The sequence below is a fragment of the Leptosomus discolor genome, chromosome 2 (genome assembly GCF_034619465.1).
Source record: "Leptosomus discolor isolate bLepDis1 chromosome 2, bLepDis1.hap2, whole genome shotgun sequence".
Classification (NCBI taxonomy): domain Eukaryota; kingdom Metazoa; phylum Chordata; class Aves; order Leptosomiformes; family Leptosomidae; genus Leptosomus; species Leptosomus discolor.
Genome location: NC_141392.1, coordinates 55,903,950 through 55,930,250, shown reverse-complemented (window position 1 = coordinate 55,930,250; position 26,301 = coordinate 55,903,950). Strand labels below are relative to the sequence as shown.

At 39.7% G+C, this 26,301-nt stretch overlaps 1 protein-coding gene across 1 annotated transcript in view; it reads right to left on the bottom strand.

Moving 5' to 3' along the window:
• Positions 1-26,301, bottom strand: part of MTHFD1L (methylenetetrahydrofolate dehydrogenase (NADP+ dependent) 1 like) — a 154,335-nt gene that overhangs the window by 120,746 nt on the left and 7,288 nt on the right. Inside the window, exons 5-11 of the mRNA XM_086461102.1 lie at positions 25,916-26,040; positions 24,681-24,781; positions 23,631-23,755; positions 15,830-15,941; positions 10,859-10,935; positions 10,052-10,149; positions 5,441-5,614 (exon numbers count right to left, since the gene is read on the bottom strand). Of these exons, the coding sequence (XP_086317228.1) occupies positions 5,441-5,614; positions 10,052-10,149; positions 10,859-10,935; positions 15,830-15,941; positions 23,631-23,755; positions 24,681-24,781; positions 25,916-26,040 (812 nt within the window). The remainder of the gene's footprint in view (positions 1-5,440; positions 5,615-10,051; positions 10,150-10,858; positions 10,936-15,829; positions 15,942-23,630; positions 23,756-24,680; positions 24,782-25,915; positions 26,041-26,301) is intronic.

The window sequence follows — 26,301 nt, the reverse complement described above, 5'->3', positions numbered from 1 at the left end:
AGCACTGGGAATTTTCTACGAGGAAGATGTTTTTCCAGAGAACAAAAACAGAAACACACCATTGCTCACTGATCAAACTGGGAGGAACGGTTCTTGTCTCTGCTGAATTTCCAGTACGTTGATACTCTGCACCAGCCACATCCCTACTGAGAAAAATGTGGCACTCTGGGAGAATCAGACTCCACCAAAGGGGTTGTAAAAATGAACTAGAGCAAGCTTATTTTCACCAGTGTACTCATACAAGCACACAATTGTTTGCAGCAGTAAACAGACATGTCTTTGCAGACAGGACCTTGACCTCATCAAATCTGCTCAGCTTTAACGGCCTATGCTGCTTTCAATGTGTTCCTCAGATGGGTTTGTTCATTTTAATCTGTTCTCTCCTTTCCGTGAAGCCCTGTGATCCTTAGTTTTCCTGGAACTAGAGTTACTCAGATGAATATCTAAAGGCTTAAAAGGTCTAAAGGCAGCTGTGATAGAAGAAGAAAACCAGCAACTGGACTTCCATAAATGGTCTACGGCACTTGGGTGACACACTCCCAAGGAACCTCATCCATTGCAGCAGGTAGGAAAGGCACAAACCCCTGAGTAATCAAAACCTAACTTCCACCTTACAGATTTAACAAAACATGAGGGCTCTGCAAATCACCTATTCAGTGAAGACAGATTGCTCTGGGCAATTCACTTACCTGTTCTCAACTTCTCATCTCACATAAGATGCCCTGGCAGGACACCTTTCATTCTCAGAGGCTCAGTAGCAGCCTTAAGAGCTAAACAGTTATTTAATAGTTTCAACAGTTACCAGAACCTCAGTTTTAAATATCAGTTAAAAAAAAAAAAAAAAAAAAAGCCTGAAATTAAAAGAAATTTCCATTCCAATAATTTTCTTAGAAAGCTTATTTTAAATATCTTCCTTTTTGTACCTGGCCTACTTTGATCAGTTTTTATAAATAAAATAATCCACTTAAGCTATTTTGTGGACATTGAGATGTTTTTGCTGGCTACACTACTAAGCCTACACTCTTGCAACTTAGGTTAGGTCACTCACTCGCATGAGTATAAAATTACAACTGCCAATGGCTAACTTTAGCTGAATTCTGCAATGCTGTGTTTTGACCTTATGTAAATCTAGGGGGAAAAAAACCCCTTTAAAATACAGTAAATTTTAATGAGCTTCAAGAGACTTTTACACTCATTTCCATTATTCTTCAAATTTCTTCAATATGTTTTCAATCTAAACACAGAACCCCACAACCATTTTCCTCCTTAAAACTTACTTTGCCACCTACCAAGCAGTCACCAGCTCCTGGGCAGAGTGAGTTTTCCATAACATTGGAAAGCCTTCTCTCTTTATGTATATCAAAACAAAGATAAGAATATGCAGACTTTTTGTTTGTTTGTTATACATCACATTAGCTTACAGTGGAGTTGTTTCTGTGGGAAAGCTACAGAGGTCTCCCAAAGAGAAAATAAACAAACAGTGAGATGATACACTGCACCAGCTGTAACCTCCTCATAGCTACCCCAGCTGCTGTGACTCCAGCAAGAACTTTACTGGATATATGGCAGTTCTCCTCTTTCAAATTTCCTAGCTTCAACTCAACAGTATCAGCAATTTCAAAGATTTTAATGAGTGCACCATTCCTGTGATCCACGTGGAAACCTGCAAAGCCTAGCTATGGAAGGCATGGGCAATCAAGTTCCCCAAAAATGACAGCCTCACCTACATATATCTCCCATCCAAGATTACAACTGTTGGAAATGTATTTCTGAGCACAGAACTGTTACAACTCCTGTCACTTCATCAAGAAGAGATTATGACAGCATTGCAGTAGCGTTCTCAAAATGGGACTGGAGCTTCCATATACAAAAGTACAATGATCACTGTGAAGCTAAAATGACTGAATGAAGCCAGGAACAGGCTGAGGACTCCATAACTATGAACTCTCAAAAGCTGATGAAGACCCACCCAAGACAATCCCAATCAGGAGCTGTGCAATGACATGATGAATACATGACAAACTGTCTCAGCCACTTTGCTTTGGACTGTCAGATGTTTCAGTGCATCAACGCAGTGATATTTTCCCCTTTTATTCTTCCCTGTATTTTTCCTTTTTTTTTTTTTTTTTAATGTCTACCCATTTTCTTATCTTTTAAGCACCTTATGGCCCAAGAAATACAGTGAACAGAAATACAATTCAACACTTACCCATTAGAAGTGAAATATGATTCCAAACATGAAAATTCTGTCCCTAAGATATTTACCATCACATAACCTGTACAAGCATTAATTTAGCATTTATTTCCGTCCATTTTCATCTTACTGAAAAGGCAGTTCATAAAAAAAACCCTAAACATGTTAGAGGAAAAACACTGATTTTAAATTTTCCAGCATTCAAAATCCAACACACTTGTGAAATACAATGCTGCTTTTAGTAATTTTTCCACGTTCTATTATTTCTCAGCTTGCATTTTTTTAAGTGAACAAGTTTCCAGAATTATCTGGTAAAAGCCACGGCACTGAAGCATTTAAAAACAAAATGTTGGAACACACATAGAGTCTAATAAATTTTAGATGTAGTTTCATATTGTGTTTACGAATACGCTATCTACATGCCTGAATGTATGAATAAGTCACCCTGGGTACTAAACATAGCTTCTAGTCATGCACAAACTTCGTTCATTTGCATGCTCTCAGCCTGCAGTCAATGGGAGGCAGTTTGAGTTAACATATCCTGCAACATAATTTAATTTTTTTTAGCACACTAAAACCCTGTATACAGGCAGTTGATGACCAAGAGCTAATTACCCCATGATAACTCATGACTCTGACCCCAAGGTGTCTTAACACGAGCCCTTGTAACAAGTCACACAGGCACACACGGAAAAAAGAAAAGCGAGAATGAAAAAAAAAAGTGAAAATAATGCTCTTCATCCTACTTTTCAGTGACGTGCTCTGTTAATCAAATCACAACTTTTCAGCATGCAGGTACGTATTGGATGAGGCATTTAGGTGTATTCATCTGCATTCAGAAAGTGCAAACGACTTTCCAGTTAGTAGCAACTTTTTAAAAAGTCATAAATACAGCTATCCTTAGAGATAAAAAGGTTGCATTTTGCTATTCAGAACAAGAAGTTTGGGCTCTAGCACATCAGGAATAAACTAGAAGAGCATTTGCAGCAAATATTTATAATTCCTAGACATCATGAAACATTTAAACCTGATTGTGTAGTTACAGGCTCAAATGTCACTGGCTGCATCACAGATTGAGGTTGAAAATTTTGCAGGTTGTTGAATACACGCACACTTTTCACTCCCATCACGTATGCAAAGTTCACATAATACATAATAAATATTTCCATCAAACCAAACAGCATGAAGTATAAGCATGTATCTTAAATGTTTCCTCTGAAGCACTGAAAACTTATTCTGAAGACCTATACTGCATCACTCTAAAAGAATTGCTAAACATCTTTGGTTATTGTGAACAAACACAATAATCCAAATGGCACATTTTGGTTGACCTTGCCTTTGCAGGGAGAGAACAAAGAAGGCAATTGAGGATATTATTTGACTCCCCAATTTCCACACTTGCATGATACTCAGTTTTCATTGTACTGAACATTTCTCCATCAGATGCAGTTCCCCGCTTAAAATCATTTCCTGCTACAGTCATTTCAGCAAATGAGAACAGCTGAGAACACACAAACACAAGTTACATACATAGTTTATATGTACAATATTTCAAACTCAGACTTTGAACTCTCTCAGCAGAGAACGTTCCCACTATTGTATCCACCTTGCCCAGGCACCCCTCCTACAGCAGATGTGGCTTCGTGCTCACTCCACAAGACGCAGTGACTTCAGAGAAGTTACAAATAGCAACATATTGCATAAGTCCCGTAGGTACCAAACCCAGCCATTTGTTTGTAAAACATATTTCAGTCTTTCTGCATGTTATATAAACTTAGGAAGGTAGAATTTTCTCTTTGTTGCCAGCTTTTCATCTTGCTAGTCAAAACTTTCCCATTTCTTCCATGTGTATACACACTCATGTCTGTGCCAATAAAACAGGATTCAGACAATTGCTTGAGATACCTTCCTTGAAGAAGACTGGGAGACAAAGCGGTGTGAAGAAACATAAGCACTGGTGCATACAATCCAGCTCAACTAAAATACACCTGAATAGGGCTTTGCATCATACTACCTTTCACCTCCAGACATTTTCAAATCTCTGCTTCTGTGAGATACTGCTGCTAGAGAAGCCTGGCCCAGGCTGCAGCACGGCACCCAACTGATGTGTTTGACAACATGAGCCTGAAATACACGGTAGCAACTTTCTTCAAACTCAGCCAAATGCTGAATCTGCTTTTCTTTCTCCAAAGCAGCAAAATACAAAATAAAACTCTACCAAAGGAAACCAAGCTCATTCAGCTATTATTCCTTCTCTTAAACAAATGCTCCAACATCCTCCAAGAACTTATTTATACAGTCCCATTTATCACATAGCTTTGAAGACAGCTTCATAACTTGCCTGCCTCAGCTTTGTAACATCAAGTCTCTCAGTCTACAATGGCTCAATCTCAGCTAGTGCCAGAAACCCAGGCTGTCCCCACGGGAAGGCAGTAAAGCAGTTTGTGAAACGCTAGCCCAGCTGAGCAATTAGTAGATCAACGTAGTTAAGAGCAGCCACCTTCTGGGTCAGCCTAAAGCTGTATTTTAAACCTGATGGGTTTTACTTACAAGGAAGCAACCATAGAGATTAATTCAGAATATAAAGAACACATTGCAATTTAAATATTAACAAAAACTTTCACGTTTGTTCACAATGAGAAGTTTCCACTTAGCAAACCAGGTGAATGAAAAATGTTGTGTCACAATGCAGAAAAACCCCATAGCTCTTCAGAAGAGAAGGCATAATTCCTGCTGAGCACAGCATTTGCTCTAATCGTGGGAACAGTGAGCAGGATAAGCCTGCCTGGAGACATGTCTACATTTCAGAGAAAAACATGGCTTTTTTAACTTTGTAATATGTTCTTCAATAAAAAAAGTATTTATTGTTAATATCAAAAGATTAGCATATAGCTTCTATTAAAGTTTGTTTATAAACAGCCATAATACACGCAGACTTAAATATTCAAGTTAAACATTTAAAATTCTGATAAAACATTAAGAAAAACTCCACACACCACAGATAACATTTAAGAAATTTAGAACACACTACCTTTTATAAAATATACTTTACTTCAGTAATAACAGTTTGGAAGAAAAGCCATGTTCAAAAAATTTCAAAAACTGCTCGCTATCAGAAAAGAGTAACATACAGCCAAAAACTTTCAGGGTTCTTATTTGTGCAGTGCAATAAAAGATGTAAGATGTATGTTTATAATAATATGAGCAGAAAGAGTGGACATAAATGATATTACTATGAATTCTTACCCAGCAACTAGAACATATTTTCCATCTGGCTGATCCTTTAACCTTTCCAGCAGGGACAAACGTACTTTGGCTTTGGTTTGGCCATAGATCTCAGTTTCATCTGTAAGCAATCCTATCTCCTTGGCAAGTACATCAACAGCTTTTGGACTCTGTGCTCGGGAAATCTCAATATCACTGGAAAAGAAAACAAATAGGAGCCAGGAGATTTCTCTCAGCTTAGGTGGTCGACGACAGAGCACAAAACAACAGCAAATACTCCAACAATGGGGTTATTGTAATGAGTTTTTCAATCCTCTCTCACATTTTATTAACCAAGCCTAAATATTATCTAACACCTAATACAACATTGAAAATTATGTGATGTGCAGTGTTTGTTAATTGTTACAATTTCACAGAGTTCTCTTGTTTAATCAGATTCCAAATATTATGTAACGCTTTCATATCAAGCTACGTCTGCTGGATGCTCAAGTATGTCCCATTGGAATGGATGTTTCTGGTTTTGTTTTTCTTCTCCTCTCTCTCAGTATATTTCAGCACATACACTTTACTAAAAAAGTGCATACATTCCTTGGCCAAGAGTCACATAAACACATTAGCCAAACCTGATGCTTGTGCACATAGCGCCTTTCATCAGAGGGTACCACCAAGCAAGCTGAGCCTCGCTACTCCCCCATGAGGGCATCAAAGAAAACAAAGTATTTGAAGATCAACTCGTGCATTTCTAAAACACAGCTAAATTGAAAATGGCCACATAGCAGCAGTTTAAGGCACAGGGCTCAGGCCAGAAGTCCGGCAAGCATATAAACCGTTTCCAGCAAGGACTGTGAGTGGCAGCTGAGACAAAAGAACAAGCATGGAGCAAGTACACAGAGTAAATTGCCTGAAGGGAGGTGGCTGTAGGCTGGGGGACACTACTGTATCTACAATTCCTGACCTAGACCACCTTCATGGATTTTTCCTTTGTGTGCTTGACCTAGTTGCCCCTTATGTCCACAGAAGCATTTAGTAGCTGTAAGCTTCCGCAGCAGTAAAGTCCAGGGCCTAGCACAGAAGATGTGAAGAGTTGTCTCCTTTGGCTTTGAACTGCGCACTTCATCACAAAAGCAAGTTGAAAAATTACCAATTTTTTTAATTAATTGGTAATTAATTTAATTAATTACTTTCAGCCTAACCATGCTAAATTCCCTCCTGCAGTTTCAGTTGATTACAATATTTTTAAGATAGAATTTGGCAATGGCATCAAAGCTAATGTCCTGAACATTCAAACAGTCTGCAAGACCTCAAATATCCACAGATGAACACAGACCTACTGCCAGATCTCCACTCTGCATATGGACTTCGGCTGTTCTTCATCCACCAGCAAATGATCAGTTTGTGCCAACTTAATTGCTTGCAATTCTTTGAGGATATCCTAAACTGGGACCACTACTTAATTCTAATTCTCAAATATCCCACTTTTGCACCCTGCAGCAGCTAAGCGAAACCCAGAAATTATCCATCCAAGCAATGCCATAATCCAATACTACAGGACAAGAAGCTACTCAATCACAGCACTCAATGGTTGGGTTGTAGATCATTTCATTGTATATATTAACCTGGAATCTGCTTTCATTCATAAAATACACTAAGCACATCCTCTTGCCTGAAAGGACATACCTTTGGCTTTCTTATGAATTAGTTCAAACACAACTACCCATAAAAATGTTTTCATTCAGAACTCTCTCTGTAAAAGACAACTGGAGTCCCAGAAAAATATTGATAAGTTGATGACAGTACGGTCCCTTAAATATTTAAGCAATGAAAATGTGTAGAGTGACTATTCTCCTATTAAAGCAACTGATGTATTTGGCAAGGGGAGAAGGATGTATATTAGTATGACAGAAAGTTACATCTGCCTTTCTTTTTTGCTCCTACTAAATGTATCAGCCTCTTCACTAAAAGACAGAAGCTATTACTTCCAATGTCAGGCCAGACTACCAAGACTCCCTGCAGTGATCTCAGCCCTTCCTATTTACTATTTCATCTCAGGCCACAAACGCCTCCTTCTCAGAGTTCTGGAAGAAACAGTGAGGTTTTTCCTGCAGGTACCACTATTGGCAAAAAGTGGAAGAAGCAAAACTGACCAAGCTGTACACTTATAAATAAATTTAAAGGTAATGAATTTCTAGATAAATAAAATTACAAATATTTTTAGAAGTTAAGTAAAATTGACAGTGGATGGTAACAGTTCCCCATTGGTAAAACCATCACTGTTGTCATTCTTCCATCTGAAATCCCCTCAACAACCTTCAAAGCAACTAGACTTTTAAACAACTTAGAAACCTTTCAATGACAGCCTGCCCATTGACACACGCAATAAAGTGATAAAAGGCATAATTTCACAATGAATTGACATTTATACCTTAACCACTACTGGGGCTAAACAACACATGAAATGTTTACATGTTGTCTATTATTTCTGGTAAAAATATTTTCTAAAACACAGGAAATTAAAGATTTGATTATAACTAGCATTTAGAAGTCTACGTTTGTAGCTAGCTCTTTTAGTTTGACAATACGCTCTCTATACCAAAAATACCAGAATTATTCAGTAAGTGACATTATTCAATATTGCTGGAAACATGCAAAAGTGGTTATTCTGCATGAATGAGAATTGTTAAGCAAGAAGTGCACCATTGACAATGGTAAGTCATAATTTACAAATTCAGGAAAATTTAAAAGATAGGGGAAGGCTCTACATCTACTCAGCCTGTGTGCTGAATTTTTTTTTTTCCTGCATATTTGTAAGAAAATCTTCCATTCCATCTCCAGTATCTTTGGAAATACTTCAGTTAACACCCAGATCTCACAGAAATCAAAAAGCAGCTGTTCCTCGTTTTAGTGCTTAAGCAGCTTTGCCTCATTTTCAATGAAAACTCCATCTGTTTCCACACAATGTGGTGTATTACTGTAAGATTACATTTTATTGCAGGATACTTTCCATCTGATGAGTTATTTTATATTTAAAAAGAAAAAAAGACATAAAGCTATAGAGTTATCAAATAAATGTCCTATTACTGGTTATATTATATGCCATTATATATTAATTAGGTAAATATGCACTAAACACACAATGTCATAGAAGGCTGGGAATATATTTTGAGAGTTTTTTAACCACCACATGCATGACATCACACGCTTTACCCTACCTTTTAACTGTATTATTTAAGAATAGATTTTTCAGCTTTTAATTCTAGAAATGTTACATGCTGTCTCAGGAAAAGCTCAAGCATCTCTTCCTCCTTGCACCCCTGGGTACCATAGAAAACTCATTCTTTTGGCACCTCTGTTTTAAATTACAGTTGCATCCATTCCCATTAAACTGTTGTAAGAGACAGTGAAAACTAAATCAAAATACTTAGAAAAGAAAACATTTTGTTGTAGCTTTTGAAAAACACAGCAATGGGATTCAGAACTACAGAATCACAGAGTGGCTGAGGTTGGAAGGGATCTCTGGAGGTCATCTGGTCCAATCCCCTGCTCACACAGGGCCACCTAGAGCCAGTTTGTTGCCCAGGATCGTGTCCAGATGGTTTTTGAATTCCTCTAAGGAGGGAGACTCCACACCTCCCTGGGCAATCTGTGCAGCACTTCGTCACCCTCAGAATAAAAGAAGTGTTTCCTGATGTTCAGTGGGAGCCTCCTCTGCCCTGTCACTGGGCATCACTGAAAAAAGCCCAGCTTCGTCCTCTTTGTACCCTTGTATTTATATACATTGTATTTACACACATTGATAAGAGCCTCCTGAGCCTTCTCTCCTCCAGGCTGAGCAGTCCCAGCTCTCTAAGCCTTTCTCCCTATGTGAGGTCCCTTCAGCATCTGCATGGCCCAGGAGGAGGCATACAAATAAGCACAAAAAATTTCAATGCTTTCCTACATGGCAGAACCTCACTTCAAGTCCTTCGTTCCTCTCTCCATCACCCAACACAACCAACACACAGCAAAGCACCTTAGCACAGCAAAGAGCTCAGGCTGCTCTAAATGTCAGAGATGCCAGCAACCATGCCAAGGTAGACCTAAAATCCCTGTGGCCCAAACATGAGTTTTGGGAGGTGAATGACAGGAACTGATTGAAAAGATTCTGGCTATGAGAATAAATATGCTTCCTGCTTTTCACATCTAGAAATTTAAAAGTCTAAGACAGAATAAAGTACTTTTACTGAGGGAAAAAAATAAATACAAGAGCAAATGCCACTGAAATCACTGGTCCTTAACTAGATCTATAAATACCTTTCTATACTAGGGTTTAGCGATAGAAACTTCGTGTTTTTTATATTTCTGTTGACATTACACAAGGCTTCACCTCGCTCCCTCAGTGAAACCTTCCAGCTTTAAGTCTTCATTAAATAAAGCTTGGCTCCAATGCACATCACTAAAGTAAAAATTTATAGGAAACAGAGGGACATGGTCACAATGAGGCATAAAACAAAACAGCACAACATGTAGTCCACATAAGCATATTAAAAGTTAATTAGGCACAGATCATTTTTAGGTTCATTGTCACATTTAACACCCACCTACTCATTTGTTTTGGTTGGGTTTTTTTTTAACTTTAAAAAACCCGCTTATTACCTGGGCACTGGGGAGAGGGGCTGCAGTTTCAAGCAGCAGAGGTCCCACTTCCTGTACTGCTGGGACTGGATCCATCGCTCCGCGTTTTTTACCATGTTCTGTTTTTAAACAAGAAAACAGCACACACCAGCTGCATCATAAATGTTGAACACTAGTTTCAAACGATCTCAAGAGTACACTGAAATAACTTCTATGGCAAAGGCTAACAAAGGAACAAACTCAAAAGTCTTTCCATTTCATAGTTTTAGGATGAAAAAAACCCACTGCACTATTACTGTCCTATTGTTTTTCCATATTTCAAAAAGAAACAAGACTATTAACACATAAATGGCAGAGAAAAGTCTCTAATTAGGCACTTTGAGATTTTATTCTGGTAAGATGGAGATTTACTATTCTTCTCTCACACCTTAAAAATAATGGAAGATATTAATTGTTCACTGACTGACTCATGCTGCTTCCACATAAAACAACAACCTTTTTGACCCTCTATCCATTGCGCCACAAAAACATGCACAAAAATATTAGTCACTATCTTACCAGAATAACTAACATTAGTCTATTGATACCAGTGCTTCTGCCAAGTTTTGCTGTAACTATCAGAATTATGGCATTTGATTTTTAATTTACCTTTCTCTAACTAAATGTAACAGGCATGACTCATCCTAACTGATTAAGAGTTGCTATTAAAATGGAATGTAGGCAAGCTGTTCAAAAGAGCAAAACAAAAATTAAAATCTAATCTGTAGAAGCAATTTCTACAACTTACAGAAAGACCAACAAATTTACATTGTTTGACGTTACACTAACCTGCATTCGCATTGCTATTGCAAGAGAACCAACAGCATTTCCAGCAGAATTGTTTTGCTGACTGTAGTCACGTTTCTCTGTAAAACAGAAGTATTGCACTAATAAATCACAAAACTTTTGTGAGTGGGAGCATGTATATTTGAAAGCTATGTCCAAACAAAAAAATTTATCAATGTCGACTTGAAAATTAATGTCACTGACAAAATTATAGGTGGCTTCTTTAATACTTCAAATGAAATCACCCAGGAGGATGGATATAGTGTGAAAATCACAGAGCAACTGTATGCTCTGAAACATATTACATAAACACATACATATGATGAAGCATACGTATACTCGAAAAAGAAAATAAGGAAATATAGAGATTAATTACAGGTTCCAAATAATTGCTTTTGGACAAAAAGAAAAGCCAGACAGCTGTGAGGATTTGAAAAGCTATATATATTTTTAAACAGAACACCTAAATGAGCATGGTAAAGACTGTCTTCTTTTCCATAAATCCATTACAGTGAGAGAGAACAATGAAATTATCACAAAATACTAGATTGCATTATTATCCAATGGGATTTATAACTTGGAATCAGAATATGCAAAATTTTTTGAGCGGCAAAAGTTATCTTCAACAATGTAACATTAAAAGTAGATATTCTGAAGAGTCTACACAATTCAGAGCGACTCCAACTTTAGAGACAGTTATAATTGTTTCTAGTGGCAACATATCATATAATAACCATACATTAGCTACCCTAACTAAACATATTATTTTGTCATTTTCCTGTAATCCTTCTTTTGGCTTGTTCTTCTGTTGTTGCTTATTGACTTTTTATCTAGACACAATTTTTCCAAAATTCACATCCCAGTCTCTGTGGGCATATCAAGGCCCTAGTTGCATTCTGAAGGGCGTAGACACCATTGTAATAAAAAATAACAACCGTACGCTGACAGCTTTAACCTCTCCCTCCCCCCCGGGGAACTAAAGTGCAAAACCTGACCTGGTCAAGGTCTCACTCTACTCATCCCATCTGTACTGATCATGAAAGGCTCATGTTGCCTTGCGCAATCACCCCTCCTGACAAGGGTCCGGCAGTGGCAGGGCACAGAAACCTCAGGCTGAAGCCAGAGTGGCAGGCAGTGGCAGGCAGAGGAGCCAGCACAGCACCCCACCACACACACCCAGCTCCAGCCCACTCTCTCACACCCATCACCGAGAGAACAAGAGACCCTTTCTGCAGACAACCTCAGCCTCATTCAGAATGTTTTCCAATCCTTTCTCAAACTTTCTTGCCAGCTGGCCTCTATACATCACTGACAAAGCTAACCAAGAAGAAGGCAATAGCCCTGACATTAAATTCTAATTAAGAAAGTGTTTGAAAAATCCATCTATTTGCATTAACACTTGCCACTAAAAAAAATAATCTTCTGGAGATGCTCAGTTTTAGACTCAGACAGTGGAGTTTTACTGGAACAGACAATCAGAGTCATAAGTTGACTGTTGTTGCTTTGAGACCAGGCTGGGAGAGCTGCCAAAGAGACAAATGAAGTAGGAAGAATGAAGTTTAAAATCTCCTTTCAGACAGCTGTGCTTTAGAAACATTTCAACTTTTTATGTTATTTGGCTTAATATGACTTCTTTATCAGGACAGAGCTAGCGCGTGTGTAAATACGTATCAGAATTAGGCATTTCAATAAACTACTTCTCTCAGGCTGCCTATGCTGCACACACCCCACAAATGACTAATCAGGCTTTTACAGGGGTGAAGGTGAAGCTAGAGGTGAAAGTCATGCACACATGAGCTAGGAAGACAATCACAGAATTGCAACAGCTCTCTCAGGATAAATTTTCCAGATGGGAGCCAGAACAGCGCACTCTGCTTTGGATTATGGCCAGAAGATCAGCTGAACTGCAGACATTGTGCTCCTTCCTCTGATTCAGCCTAAGGAAGGCCCATCTGCCCATCTATTCATACCCTATTGTGCAGATGGGTGAGAGTTGCTGTCATCCACTACCTGTCTGCTCAGGCAGCTTAGAATAGAAAAGAGGTGAGGAAATGGTTAAATTTCCCACTAACTTGCTTAAACCATATGGGCTTCAGGTTTCAAGCGACCCCAAAGGAGCTGGACATCAAATCCCAAATAATTTTTGCATCCTTAAGTTTTGTCCAGAAACCTGATTTTCATTTCTATACATTTACAGATAAAGTATTTTCCTGCAAGACACTACCAGCGCTTGCTTGATTCCAAAATTATTAGTGCAGCAGAATAAGATGGTGCACTGCTAGAGAACATTTTAAAATTGTGGTAATTTAAAAATCTTTGTTCAGATTAAAAAAATATACTGGAAAAAGAATTCTGTTACTTAGGAGCACTTTTTAGCTCTGCTCTCCTGGTTCATAGCATTACAGCTGCCAGATTCAGCTATGTCCTTGCAAATCTTGAGTGCTTTTAAAACATGTGAGTGTGTTAGACTACATGTAAACCTACATAAGATAGAAAACTAGCCATCATCTAGCAAGAATAAAAGTTATTTCATGGCCATTGTTGCTTTTAGGCTTCATTTATCTCCTGTGATCCCACGGACGTTAAGTTGGACATTTCTAAAGCAAGAAAAAACCCAGAACAATTTCCAAGCACTTCAGCCAGATTCCACCACACATTCAAAGTGAAGAGTCAGTTGTAAGACTCAGTTGTTTCTCCAAGGTCAAGACTGCTCCGCAATAGGCTTTTAATAAATAGCTTGCAATTAAACTAAGTGCATTCTTCCTGTCAAACAGACACCTGTGTTCCATGTACCTCTCTAGTAAGTCTTTAGGCCAGCATTTTTTAAAGCTGGTAAAATGCATTTCTGCCAGTCTTTCGGAGTTTCTCCAAGATTCTGACAATCTCAAAAGCATAACCATAAAGACAGATGGACACTTGGTAGGTAAGTTGTACCTAAATTATCTCACTAAAAATCTCATGCTGCCTTTCCAAAGAAATGCTGTACTTAGCACAGCCCACTGCTACAACTTGAAAAATGCAAAGAAATCTACATGTTCATGTCATATCTTATATTTCCTGTCTTAAAAATGAATGTCACTGTGGTACATGAACACCACTCAAATGTTTTAATGCAGTTTTCTTAACAGCCCTCTTTTAGGGAAGGAAAAGGCTAGTATTATCTATAGTTCTATAGAGCAACTAAGGCATGAAGATACTTAAGTCTTAAGACACAGCATGCAGTTATACTGCATAACTTTCAGGTCTCTGAAGACCAACACTCCCTCTGCAAGAGAAGGAGAGAACTAAGTATCTAAAAGTAGGACTTGCACCAGGCTGCACAAGAGTTCAGTCATTAGCAGTGCCTGCTCAGACCGCAAGGACCAGCTTACTCCATCCTGCCTTCATAGACCTGCACCTCTACCCCCAGTCTGACACCTCAGAGGTTTCTGCCTAAGCAGTTCTAAAACGATTAAAATGAGGCAGGGCCATTCCTTTTCATTTATTTATTTATTGGTGCTACTGTATTCATTTACAGGTGCTACTGCTGTACTACCGTTCCCTCTCTTCTCTGCCACTTTCCTTTCTCCCCCATTCCTTCTTCATGTAAGAGTATGTTATACTAGTAGGTTGGGTACCTGCTGAAGAGACCTAGGCTTCAAGCCCTGCCCCACAGACACTTAACAATTATATGCAACAATCCCTATGCAAAATGAGTTGGCATTGAAGATAGAAGGAGTCCTTTAATCACTAGGCTAGGAAAAAGAAAATGTGAATTATTTTTGGACAATGTGTGCAGCATCAGCAAAGGATAGGCTTGGTACCCATCCCTGAGAGACTCATTAGGATCAGAGCAATGTTCTGGGAGGTGGAAGATGAAAGCCCAAATGCCTTCAGACAATTGAGTGAATAATAACCCACATCTCCCACACCCGCAGTATGTGTCCAAGTCAAGAGGATACCATGAAAGACAAGGAAAGGAATCTCTTGCTAAGGCCATGCTTTGCATGGGAACAGCAGCTGCTTTATTATGAGCTTGATCTTGCATTAACTCTGCTTTATTTGTCCTTAGGGAATATCCCTAGTTTAAGAACCATACAATTAGTTTTCCTTGGCCTTATGCCCATTTCCCCAGTTTTGTATCAATAGATGTCAATAAGCACACTTGTGATAGATTTAGAAAAACACATTAACCAATCACACTACCCATGTACTTCCTTATTTTCCTACTCATTCACAGCATAATCCCATCTGGACACTGAACAGAGAAATTCATATACATACGAACTATCTAGAAAATATCTAGAGATCTTCACAGGACTTTAAGGAATTTTACAGGAAATCCAATTCTAGCAGTAGGATAGAACTACTTCTGGAAAGTTCTTAGTTTTATTCCTAATAAAATTATGTAGCATTTTTCAGCTGAGAAATTAATGAACATATACACCCTCCCCAACCAGTCAGGGGAGGAGGATGAGGAAGGGGAATCCAAACTATTTTTGTAGGAGTAATAACTTCAGGAGGCATTCTGTCAGTTCTTAGCTACATGTGATTTCTCTACTCCATCCTGCACCATTCTCTGCACACAGCTTCACAGCACTTTGCAGCTGATATTTTTGCCCCTCTTCTCTTTTCCCCATGGTCCAAGTGAGTCCACAGAAATCACAGGATAACACACCGTATAAAACAGCATTAAATAGTAGCTTATCTGATGACCTGGAATTCTTCCCTCTGAATTCTTTGAATCCATAGGATCATCACTTATTTAACAATCCTGGTACAAAGAATCTTTCCAGACTTTCTTCCTTCACTTGACATCTTTTTTTCTATTTATATATCAGACACACATATACACATCCCCTGTACACAAACACCCACTTTTTAAGGCCCTCTCCCAAAGATGTAGCTTTTAACCACACTGCTTTGTCACCAACGCACCACACACTTATCTCTATACATCATTTCCAAAAACTGTTATCTTTTAATGCCTCTTACCTGACAGAAAGTCGTAAGAACAACTGATAATGGTGGTTCCAGGCTTTATCCAGCTCACAGGAACATCATCGGGTTTTGTACTGCCAACTATCACCACATCTGCATGATGAAGCTAGGGACAGCCCAAAATGCCCCCCAGAAACAAAACAAGCATTTAACGTTAGAAATACATTTTTGAATATGCATCTTATAATATTCAGACTAAGAGAACAATAGTCTTTTGAGCAAAGTATTTGCAGACCACCACAAAAAAAATCCAAATTGATGGCTTGGTTCTTACCCCACATGAAATTTAAGAACAATAGCATTTAAAACAAAGTCAGGTAAACAAATTGTGAAATCAGGTAAGTGGGGCCAGAGTTAGCACCAGTAATATTTAACGGAGATTGTTACTTTCAAAGAAAAAGGCCTATCATTGCCCGAAGTCCTGTCCAACAAGATAACTTGGAGAGACTTAAGAAAGAGAAAAGTTGAAGGACAGTAAACAGGCAATTATTAAGAGTACAGTCAGATTATCTGACAGTAGAAAACCAGGCCAGCTGATAGGAATGCAAGATGATCTGATCTGCAAACATCAGTGCCTTTGAAGAATAATAATGACACAGAATCACAGAATCACAGACTGTTAGGCGTTGGAAGGGACCTCGAAAGATCATCTAGTCCAACCCCCCTGCCAGAACAGGACCACGTAGAGCAGGTCACACAGGAACGTGTCCAGGCGAGTTTTGAATGTCTCCGGAGAAGGAGATTCCACAACCTCTCTGGGCAGCCTGTTCCAGTGCTCTCTCAGTTCATGTTTGCTAATCAGTGCCTCTGATTTAGTTCAACCTGAAAGATGTTGGAGCAAAAACGGTTACTACAAAAATTCTTACAATCAAAGACATACGTGTCTTCCTTTCCTCCATCCTCTGAAACAGGGCCCTGGACCAATTATCAGAATCACCATGAGATAAGGGACAGCACCAGAGGCAGATGTATAAAGATCCACTAAAAAAGCAAAATATGGGCAGCACAGCACTGCCTCAAGCCTGGATATAAAAATTATTTCAGAGATACAGTGACTTTGGGAATATTTTGCAAAACGCAAATTAATACCAAGTGTCAAAAACTCGGTGAGCCTCTCTATGAGTTGATTTGTGACTGACAAGCGTTCCAGCTTCTTTTTTGGCCAAAAGTGCTCTGACGCAACCCTGCCCAACACTCCTGCCAAGAAAGAACAGCTACAAATCCTGTCAGGATAGCAGGTTTTTGGCACAGCCAGGCATCCAGGAGGGAAAAAGAGCACAACTGTGGCGGAAAAGGCAGAAAGCTAAAAAAGCTCCATCTTCCCCTCAGAGGACACAAGGATGGCCTAACACTCCTTAGAGATCCACATGCAGAAACAAAGCCAGAAGTGTGGGAGAAGATTTACTTGCTTGACAAATGACTAATGCAATGAGCTGATTCAGGCTTCAGTCAGAAGTTCTGCAACACTCCTATGATCGCCTGCTAAAGTACAGTCTCAACAGTCATTCAATCTTATCCAAATTGCTTACGCTCCTGCGTCTGGTGCGAATATCAACTTTCATGCCACTCCTAGAAGGCCACATAAGTTGTAATGCTTGACCAGCACCAGGTCAAATCACACTAGGTAATCTGCAAGCAAATTTGGATAAAAAAGGTGCTGCAATGACTTGCGGACCAAGAATACTATGCTGAAGACATCCTTTCCCCTGCAAAAGGAGGCAGTCTCTGCCATAACAGTCAACACCATCAACACAGAGAAAAACAGTGATTATTCTGTTACGTGAAACCAGCCTTTTTTTTTTTTTTGGTAAGAAAAAAAATTATTCATATTGTAGCAGTTATAATTCATATATTGAAAGTCAGGTATGTCCTCCCATGCAAAGCCTCTGGGACAAGGGCTAAGAGCTTTGCACACCACTTAGCATCATGAAAATATCAACCAATTGAGAGCTGTATGCAACAAGTAATAATTTCGACAAATGTTCAGCCAACATACTTATGACAGAATTGATCCAATGTAACTATAATGCTAGAAAACAACTGACCGGACCAAATATTTATCTTTATGACTACTGATCCTAACATTCAAAAATGTTCTTAACAGCTGAACACAATCATTTTTGTAGCCAACGTTAACACTAGTTTGGATGGCTAACGTCGCACATACTCATAAACGTATCGGAAAACCAGCTGCACCTTTCATCTCGTTGCCCTGCCCCACATCCTCCATGAAAAAAAGTTGTATCACTCGGCAGCTAACAGTTGCCCTATGGGTTGAAGACACACCAATCTCAAAGCATTCCCCACCATGATTTCCTTTTCCTTATTTCACAAAGTAAACATAAAGAAGAAAAAAAAAATGGCACAAATACAATCATAACTCTCTTGCTATAAGCAAGCATTTTATGTGCAGCTATTGAAAAAGTTCCTGGAGAGTCAATAAAGTATATATCACAAACGCTTTATAGAAATTTTTTTCCCCCGTGAGTATTTTTTAAAAATTATATCCAGAAACTTGTTTGACTGGGAGAGTGAGTTCACTGAAAGCAAAACGGTTGTTCACAGAATTTTGGGTGTCCTTGGAACAGATTTATGTGCTGTCCATCAGCGCACTTTGGTTTCATTTGTAAGAAGTCATGCCCATGACTCCCTTGATTTTTTTCCTCTTTTGCTATAACCTACTCTTTTGACTGCCTGTAAATCACTAAAGCAAGCAGCAAGCCTTGGGAGGCATGTGCAGGCTTATCCCCTACATCATGAACAAATTACAGATGGTAGAGATAGAAAAGGTCTACGAAATCATCACCTCCAACCTCCCTAGCAAAGGCACCACGCAGTCCCTGGACAGAGGATGCATCTGACAGGAACCAGATGCTACAAGCAGCCATAGCCAGAAGGTTGAGGAGACACCCATGAGGGGGAAAGTGAGGCTGCAGGGTGACTGACTGCCCAGTGCTCCCTGGACTGCAAGGCTGTGTCCCACCATACAGGCTGGAGGAAGGAACAAGCATCGTGCCAAACCATCCTTAATGTACTAGGCAAGAGGCTGAAGACAAAGTAAGCTAATACTCCAGTAGTGTCCTGCCTTCTTGCCGGTAAATATTTTTTCAGTTGGGAAGAGCTGTGCCAATAAATAATCTGAAACCTTACTTCATAACAAAATATGACTCTCTCCACCAAGATTTAAGTAGAAGCAGACTAATAAGAAGCACCACCCATTCCCAAGACAAAACACCAAATGTTAAAACAACAATACAGATTTTCCAGCCAAGTATTTAATGATAATGGTACAAAGTAGCTGCACATTCCAGATAACTGAAAACCCATTTTGCCATGGAGCCTACATAAAAATTTCATTTCCCCATAGTTAAAACCGACTGCTACAAAAGTAATTTTTAAATACATAATCAAAGAAAAAATATTTGAAATTAATATTTGAAATGCAAAAGCCCTCAGTTTCCTGGCCAGATTTTAGGCCAGCTAAAATTTAAGAGATGGGATGAGGAATAGGAACCTGATTCAAAGCTTCTTTACAACTCTTTACGAAAAATGTTATTTTACACATCAGTTTACAGGTCAGGTTCCACTTCAATTACAGGAATTCTAATTACTTTCTGAAACCTTGAAGGATTTTTATGTCAATGACTAGTTTCAGGTACTTTTTCCACCCAGGCATGTTCTCCTTACATGGTTTATTCCACCTCCATCTCTACCTTGGGAAGTTCCAGGTTTGCAAATCATTGGCAACCCAGTGGGACAACTATGCATGGTCTGCTTCAATCCCTTTCCCCCAGCCCCAGTCCTCACAGATGAGCCACAGCAAGCAGCCCCCAGCTCCCTGATATCACGTTCTTGTCCAGACACTGACAGCCCCTTCCCTACATCAGCCCAAATGCACTTGCCCTACACAGAGCACGTGGAAATTAGGTCCACATCTCTACTGCTGGCTCAAGCCTACCACTATGATGCATGCTTTAGAAGCTCTTCCTGTAGCTCACAGCCAGGGAGATGAATTTCAAATTGCAAGGAACAGAGATGATGCACATAAAATGCTGAAGCAGAAATACTTTGTCTACAGCATCATCATTAGAAACCCTCACACAGCCTTCCTCTCCTCTTATGGGATTTGTATACCTGGTCTCACATTCTTTCATGATTGCAACACAAAATGTATGTCTCTACCAGTACCAAGACTCTTGGTCTTATCAAGACAGCAAAATAGGACAGTAAATGACTAAGAGATGTCTAACAGTCTGAAGCTTAAGTGTTAGCTCTACGGAAAAGCAGACTCTGGCCAAAGGTGGTTCTTATTCAACCTGAAAAGGAATGTCCCATTCATGCACTCCAGCTGAATCACTCTCCTACTTCTCAATCAGGCTTTTACAAACAAGTTTTCTATTTCTAATTATACCTAGATAGACCAATTTTCAGTTCTTTTACAACAAAAGATAGCAGCTCTCTTAAAACAGGCATAATGTGGTTCACATACAGACTACATTTAAGACGATGTGCTGAAATCATGACTGACTGAATACAGATGACTGAAATGAAATTCCATTTTCTCCTAGGTACTAAGTACTATCCATGTTTTGGCAAGAAAATAATCTGTATTTTTCAATTTGAATCTATTTGATAACCTCCTTTCAAATTAGAAAGCCTAATTCTAACATAATAAAGGATTAAGCACATCAGTTCCCATTCTTCACATGTAACACTAGATTGACTTTTGAGTAGTCCCATTTTTAAATGGCAAGTGAGATGTTCCTGAAAGTATGTCACTAGGTCATTCTTCAGGCACTCTGCAGTGACTGTGCTTTGAACAGTTATCTACACAAAGCTTAACAGAATGGTAACATCTTACCTATTTCCACCAAAATGCTCAAGTCTTTATCTCTTCATAACTTATTTTACAGCCAACATATCAATGCAAAAAGAACAGCATTTCTTCACAGCAACTATGCACAGCTGTGCCAGAACCTTCTGAAACATACAGCTTGCTTTCATTTGTGATTTTATTTGAAAACCCAGGAAGCTCGAGAGTGTTGAAGGACATGGCTCAGCTGTGCCATGATGATTATTTTTAATAACTAAATTCAAGCAAACCCAAAATGGAACAAAAAGAAACATTAACAATCTGTTCACCTTAAAAAAATACAGAGTGGGGAGGGAAAAGAACACGTAAAGTGTGTCCATTACCCATGCAGGTCAAAGCAAGGAAATTAAAATGTACTATTATTTATTTTACTCCCTTTTCCAGCCACAGGACAGAAAAGACTTGCTTTAAAGGTGGACACTAAGTCAGATGGTAGATGGGATTATGCTGTTTGTCAGCAGAGCTACCTGTACATTGTTAGACTTTTCTTAAGGTGGACTAAAACATACCTTCCTCTACATCATTTTCAAAATATTTTTGCAAAAGTCCATGAATAAAAGAAGCAATAACAAGTCTATAGCAATAAAAAACCTGATCCAAAAAACTCTACACCTTAGTGTTATGTGCCTCATTTAAACTGATAGACTTTCTAAAGAAAATACTTGCTGTTATGCTGTCCTTTAAAAAGAAGAATAAATCAGAAGAGGTAGTCAAAGGTACTGTAGTACCTGCTTAAGAAAAGCATTACATCATTAAGTTCAGAATTAGTGCTTTTGTTCAAATGGGCCTGGCCAATGGATTAAGACAAGTAATCCCTACCCTTAAGATCCATTTTTCCTTTCCTGGTATATATTGCAACACAAATGCATCCCAATGAAAAGTACACACTCTTTGTAAGTTCATCCTTCACTTCATAAGCAAAGTTATTATGACACCATAGGTTAGACTTCCAGACACCACCACACAGACTGTTACTGTAGAGGTATCACATTCATAGGAAGGAGAAAAAGTGTAGAGCCATTCTAAAGTTAGTGTCCTATGCAGTAAAAACAAAACATTAATTAATTCTTCCAAGTCTTGGAAAAACCTCAACCTGGACTTACACATTTTCTCACTTGAAATTCAAATAAAAATAGTCAAGAGAAGAAACTTTGTGAGCCTTTAAACTGTTTAAGTTTACTTAATCAGCATTTCGAACAAGTAAGAAAAAATAAATTCGTATCATCAGCGATAATCATATTATCTAACAATGTTGTACTTCAAATACAGATTGCCACAAGATAGAGGTGCCTTGTTGTCCAGCAGGAAATCTGTGCTTGGTTTCTGACTCTCCAGGTTCCGGGAATATGAAATAGGATGGTTTTCCTTGCATGCATTAGATTTTATTTAGAAGCTAGAGTTAACTGTAACTGAGTTACATCCAGCCAGGTTCAGGAGGACTCTGAGGGTTACTGGTGACACGCTGCTCCAGGCTTACAGATGAGGAAGAGGAGGGTAGGTTTGCCCTGAGCTCTGCTAATTAGTCCTCCAGGCAAAGCAGAAACTCCTTTGCTGCCAAAAGTTAAAATGGACTGGGGAAGACTGATGTGCAGAGCCCCAGACTGCCTACTGCTTAGGCCTCCTATTCTGTTTCCCATCAGTGACCTGCTGCAAGAGGTAAGCTATGGGGAATGCCAAAAAGCAAAGCACGATTACGGGAAAGCATCTGGATGGAAAGAAACAGATCTCTCTCCAGCACTGCACAAGCACCTCTGGTCCAAGTCCTCTGCTGTGAACCAGTGGAAACACCTCTGGCCACCCTGTCACCCACTGCATCCAGCCCAAAGCCGTCCTCTAGCACAATCCCAAGCAATGAGAAATAATCAAAGCATGAGCCATGGCTAGTATTAAGTTCACAGTGCTCCCATCCCTGAGAGGCATATGTTTCCTAAGTGCCGTCAGTCACTTCCAGCACAGAGCCGAGACAAGCCTGACAAAAACATCCGCAGCTGTGAAAACAGGTTTGCCAGAGAACTTTCTATCACAGCTGCTTAAACTTATTTTCTCCTCCTGGCTTTGCCTTCAAAACGCAGAGGTTTGACACTATCACTGTGCACTGGCTGCCACCTTGTGGCATGTGCTATCAGATGTCACACAGGAGCTGTCCCTTGCACCTCGTCCCTACAGTAGCGACTTGCAAACAGCCCCTGGAGAACATGCACCTCTTCTATGGCTAATAACTGAACGCCAAGGCTCATGCCCAGAGGACAACACATTCCCAGTTGTATTATTCCATGAAATTTGGGACTAAGGAACAAACTGGGAAGTCTGATAGGAAGTCATACCGACTTCTAAGCTGTTTGTAAAAGCTCTGCAAAAAGCTACCAGGAAGACCACGTGAGCGAAATCCTTTGGATTAAGGGTCCTGAATTTCTCTGAATCCTTTTACAGTTCTCTTCAAAGATAAAGATTGTGATCCTCCTTGTCCCAAAAGAGGCAGCATTTGCAAACCTTTAAGACACAAATCCAGTGAAAGTAATTCCATAGATCACTATATCAGAGGACGAGAAGAAAGTGGGCATCTCTCACACTGAGGGAAAGAAAAAGGGAGACGCAACATATTCATTTTAAACTGTATCCCTGAATTAATTCTCTCACAGTTACCAGTATAAAATAATGAAGTTACAGCAGCTGCTGCTACATATTTAATATTCTGGCAGAGGCTCCTGTTTACCTAAGCACCATTTCTGTGCAAGCAGAAACGAGGAAAGATCCTATCAGCGAGCTCCAGTGCCCCATTGCTGCCTGTCACCGCAACAACGAGCCTCCCTCTTGGGAACAGCAGCAAAAGGGAGCAGTGGCACGCGGGCGGCCAATGGGGATGCCCGGACAGCAGGGATGCAGGATGACCCCCGGGCACTGGGCAGACAGAAGAGTGCTCACCTTGGTCTGCAGCTGAGGGGCTTTCCACGGGCAGCTCAGGGTCACCGCTCCCTCCCTCTGCAGCAAGCACTGCAAGGCAGCACCCACCACCCCGCCGGCTCCCACCAGCAGCACCGTCTTTCCACCTGTGGGACACAAGGGAAGTCCTTCAGTCACCCTCAGCTGCAAAGGTCCCAGCACCAGGCTCTGCCAGGCCGCAGAGCTGGAGTGTCTCCATAAACCCCCACTTTACCAGGCCACCCACCACCAAAGCGCTCCAGAGGAGCCAGCAAAGTGGCTCATGACAGGACAGCACAACCACAGCAGCTGCAGCATTACCGACAACTCTTTTGGAGCCCATGCAGTAACACACACCACAGGTTTTAAGTTGTTTCCTGCCAACTCTCCGATGCTAGTAAGCAAATACTGCTCTTATGGTTTCTGGTATTGTACTTGCACAAATCCTTTCATTCATATTTGTTATTCAGTACATTTGACCTCCTCTCCTGTTTACACTTCTGTTACAGAAATCCTTGTCTCAACAATTGTGAATCACTATAAGAGAGACTACTTTTGAATCACTGCCTTAAACTAAACAGCATCATCACACACTGTAAAGCCACTTGTTTAAATCTGCCATTTAACAGCAGCATTTACACAAAACAACCCAAACCAAAAGATTTGCTCAGCAGTTATTTACAGGCAGTCCTGGATTTCTCCAACTGTTCACACTAATCAAAACTGTCAAGTGAAATCCCTAAGCGATGTTTGTATTTTTGGGTTTGAAGACCCAGATGACTCCGGTGGCTTTAGTGAGATTAAATCTGTTGATGGCAGGTAATCCCTGCCTAATCCCCAAAATCTGTAGGACTGAAACTCATTTCTGTAAATATCACACTCAGATTTCACTGAGATTCCTCACTAGCAGGAGACAAATATATGTTGGGTGGGAAAAAAACACAAACCAGAAAACACAACAAGGTGAAGTTATATTTATCTCTCAGTCAGGACTAAAACCAAGAAAATTAGTGAGGCAAAAACTAATGTAATAATTATGATAGAAGGTCTCACCTAAATCTTCAAGAAGCTCCATCACAGCACATGCTGTAGGAGGAATTAGACAGTCAGAGGCATCGCCACGTACCAAGCGTCCTAGGTTTACATCGGATAATCTGCAGTGGAAAAATATGGCAATTAAAAAAAAATAATTTGTGTAACATACAACCTCAGTAACGCTTGTAACATGGCTAACAGCTAACCCCAAGAGCAAAGACATCTTGTAAAAGTAAATCCTTCGGTAGTCATGTACTGTGGCTAATTTGTATCATCTCACGTCGCAGGTAGACAAACACTGAGCCTCAGGAGAGGCTGAGAAAGGGATCTGTGAGTTAGAAAAGTAATACAAGCCCGCAACACACAGGGAGCTCTTCACTGATCACAGTGGACTACCCACAGCACATTGGGCCAAAACACCTCAGTGGCTGCAGTGGAACCAGACCAGCGCTGCCAAAGTCAAGCTGAGCCAAAGGCAATACATCCTTCTGGGCTCGGGCCAGCTTCCTGGGGGGAACTCGGGTCTTTCTGTTCTGCACTTAAACGCAAGGATGCTCTAAATCTTCCATTCTCTGTCAATCTCCAGTACTCCAGATAACGGAAAGGTAACTAATTTGCAAGATTTTCAGATTTTTTTTTCCTGACATTAAAAAAAAAGGAGAGAGGAAAAAAAGAAAAAAAGAAAAAAAAAAGGAGGTAACAGTCTGCAGTTGAGAGCAAGAAGGCAAGAGCAGCAAAATGGTAAGCCAGACACCTAAACTATGCCAGTGGTCTCTCCAGGGAGCAGTGCAACTCAAGACTGATTGGAAAGTTGTGCGAATAGGTGCAAACTATTACAGCCTACTCTCCTGCTGCAAGAGAGTGCTGTAAGGAAATTAGAACCTTCTCTGCAACTTTTCCATCAGTCCTTCTTGTGAAAATTTTGGGGTTTGGTTCAGTACTTTGCAACTACCATTTGTATTACTGAAGTACTGAAATACCCCAAGTATCATCAGTAAATCAGAACTTCATTTTTGATTTCTTTGAAAAGACCATGTCCTGAATATACAGTATATAAAAATTAAAAAGGTAATGATTGAAATGACTTCAGCAAAAGACTTCTCATCGATTCAGCAGCATCTTTTCTCACTGCTCAATAGCAGAGCTAGACACATTGACTGAGGAAACCATTAATGAAAAGTACAGGGGAAAACGGATTTTACAGAGCCATCAGCCTTGCATCTGCAAACGTCATTTCTCAGTGCTTCACTTACCCATCCACATCCTTCTCTGGTTTCACAGCATTTAATACCTTACTGCTACATAAGCTCTCTGGGAGGTCAAGGGCAAGGCCCTGCACATTAGGATCCTCATTAAGTCTCAAGATTTCATTGACAATCTAGGAAATTAATAAAAAGCATTAAAGATCAGAACATCAGACAAAGACTCTAATTAGTTTTAAAACTACCTTATAGCTGCCTTTGCTTCCCTCACATATTACTGCAAGTTCTAAATGAAAAAGCAATGACTTGCTTTCCTTGTTTTGTGTTTAAAACCTAGTTCAAAATAGGACCAGATCACGTTCCAACACAGAACACGGACAAAAGGTTGTAACGCTGGAAAAACCAATTATACAAGAGAAAATTAATTTTATTAAACC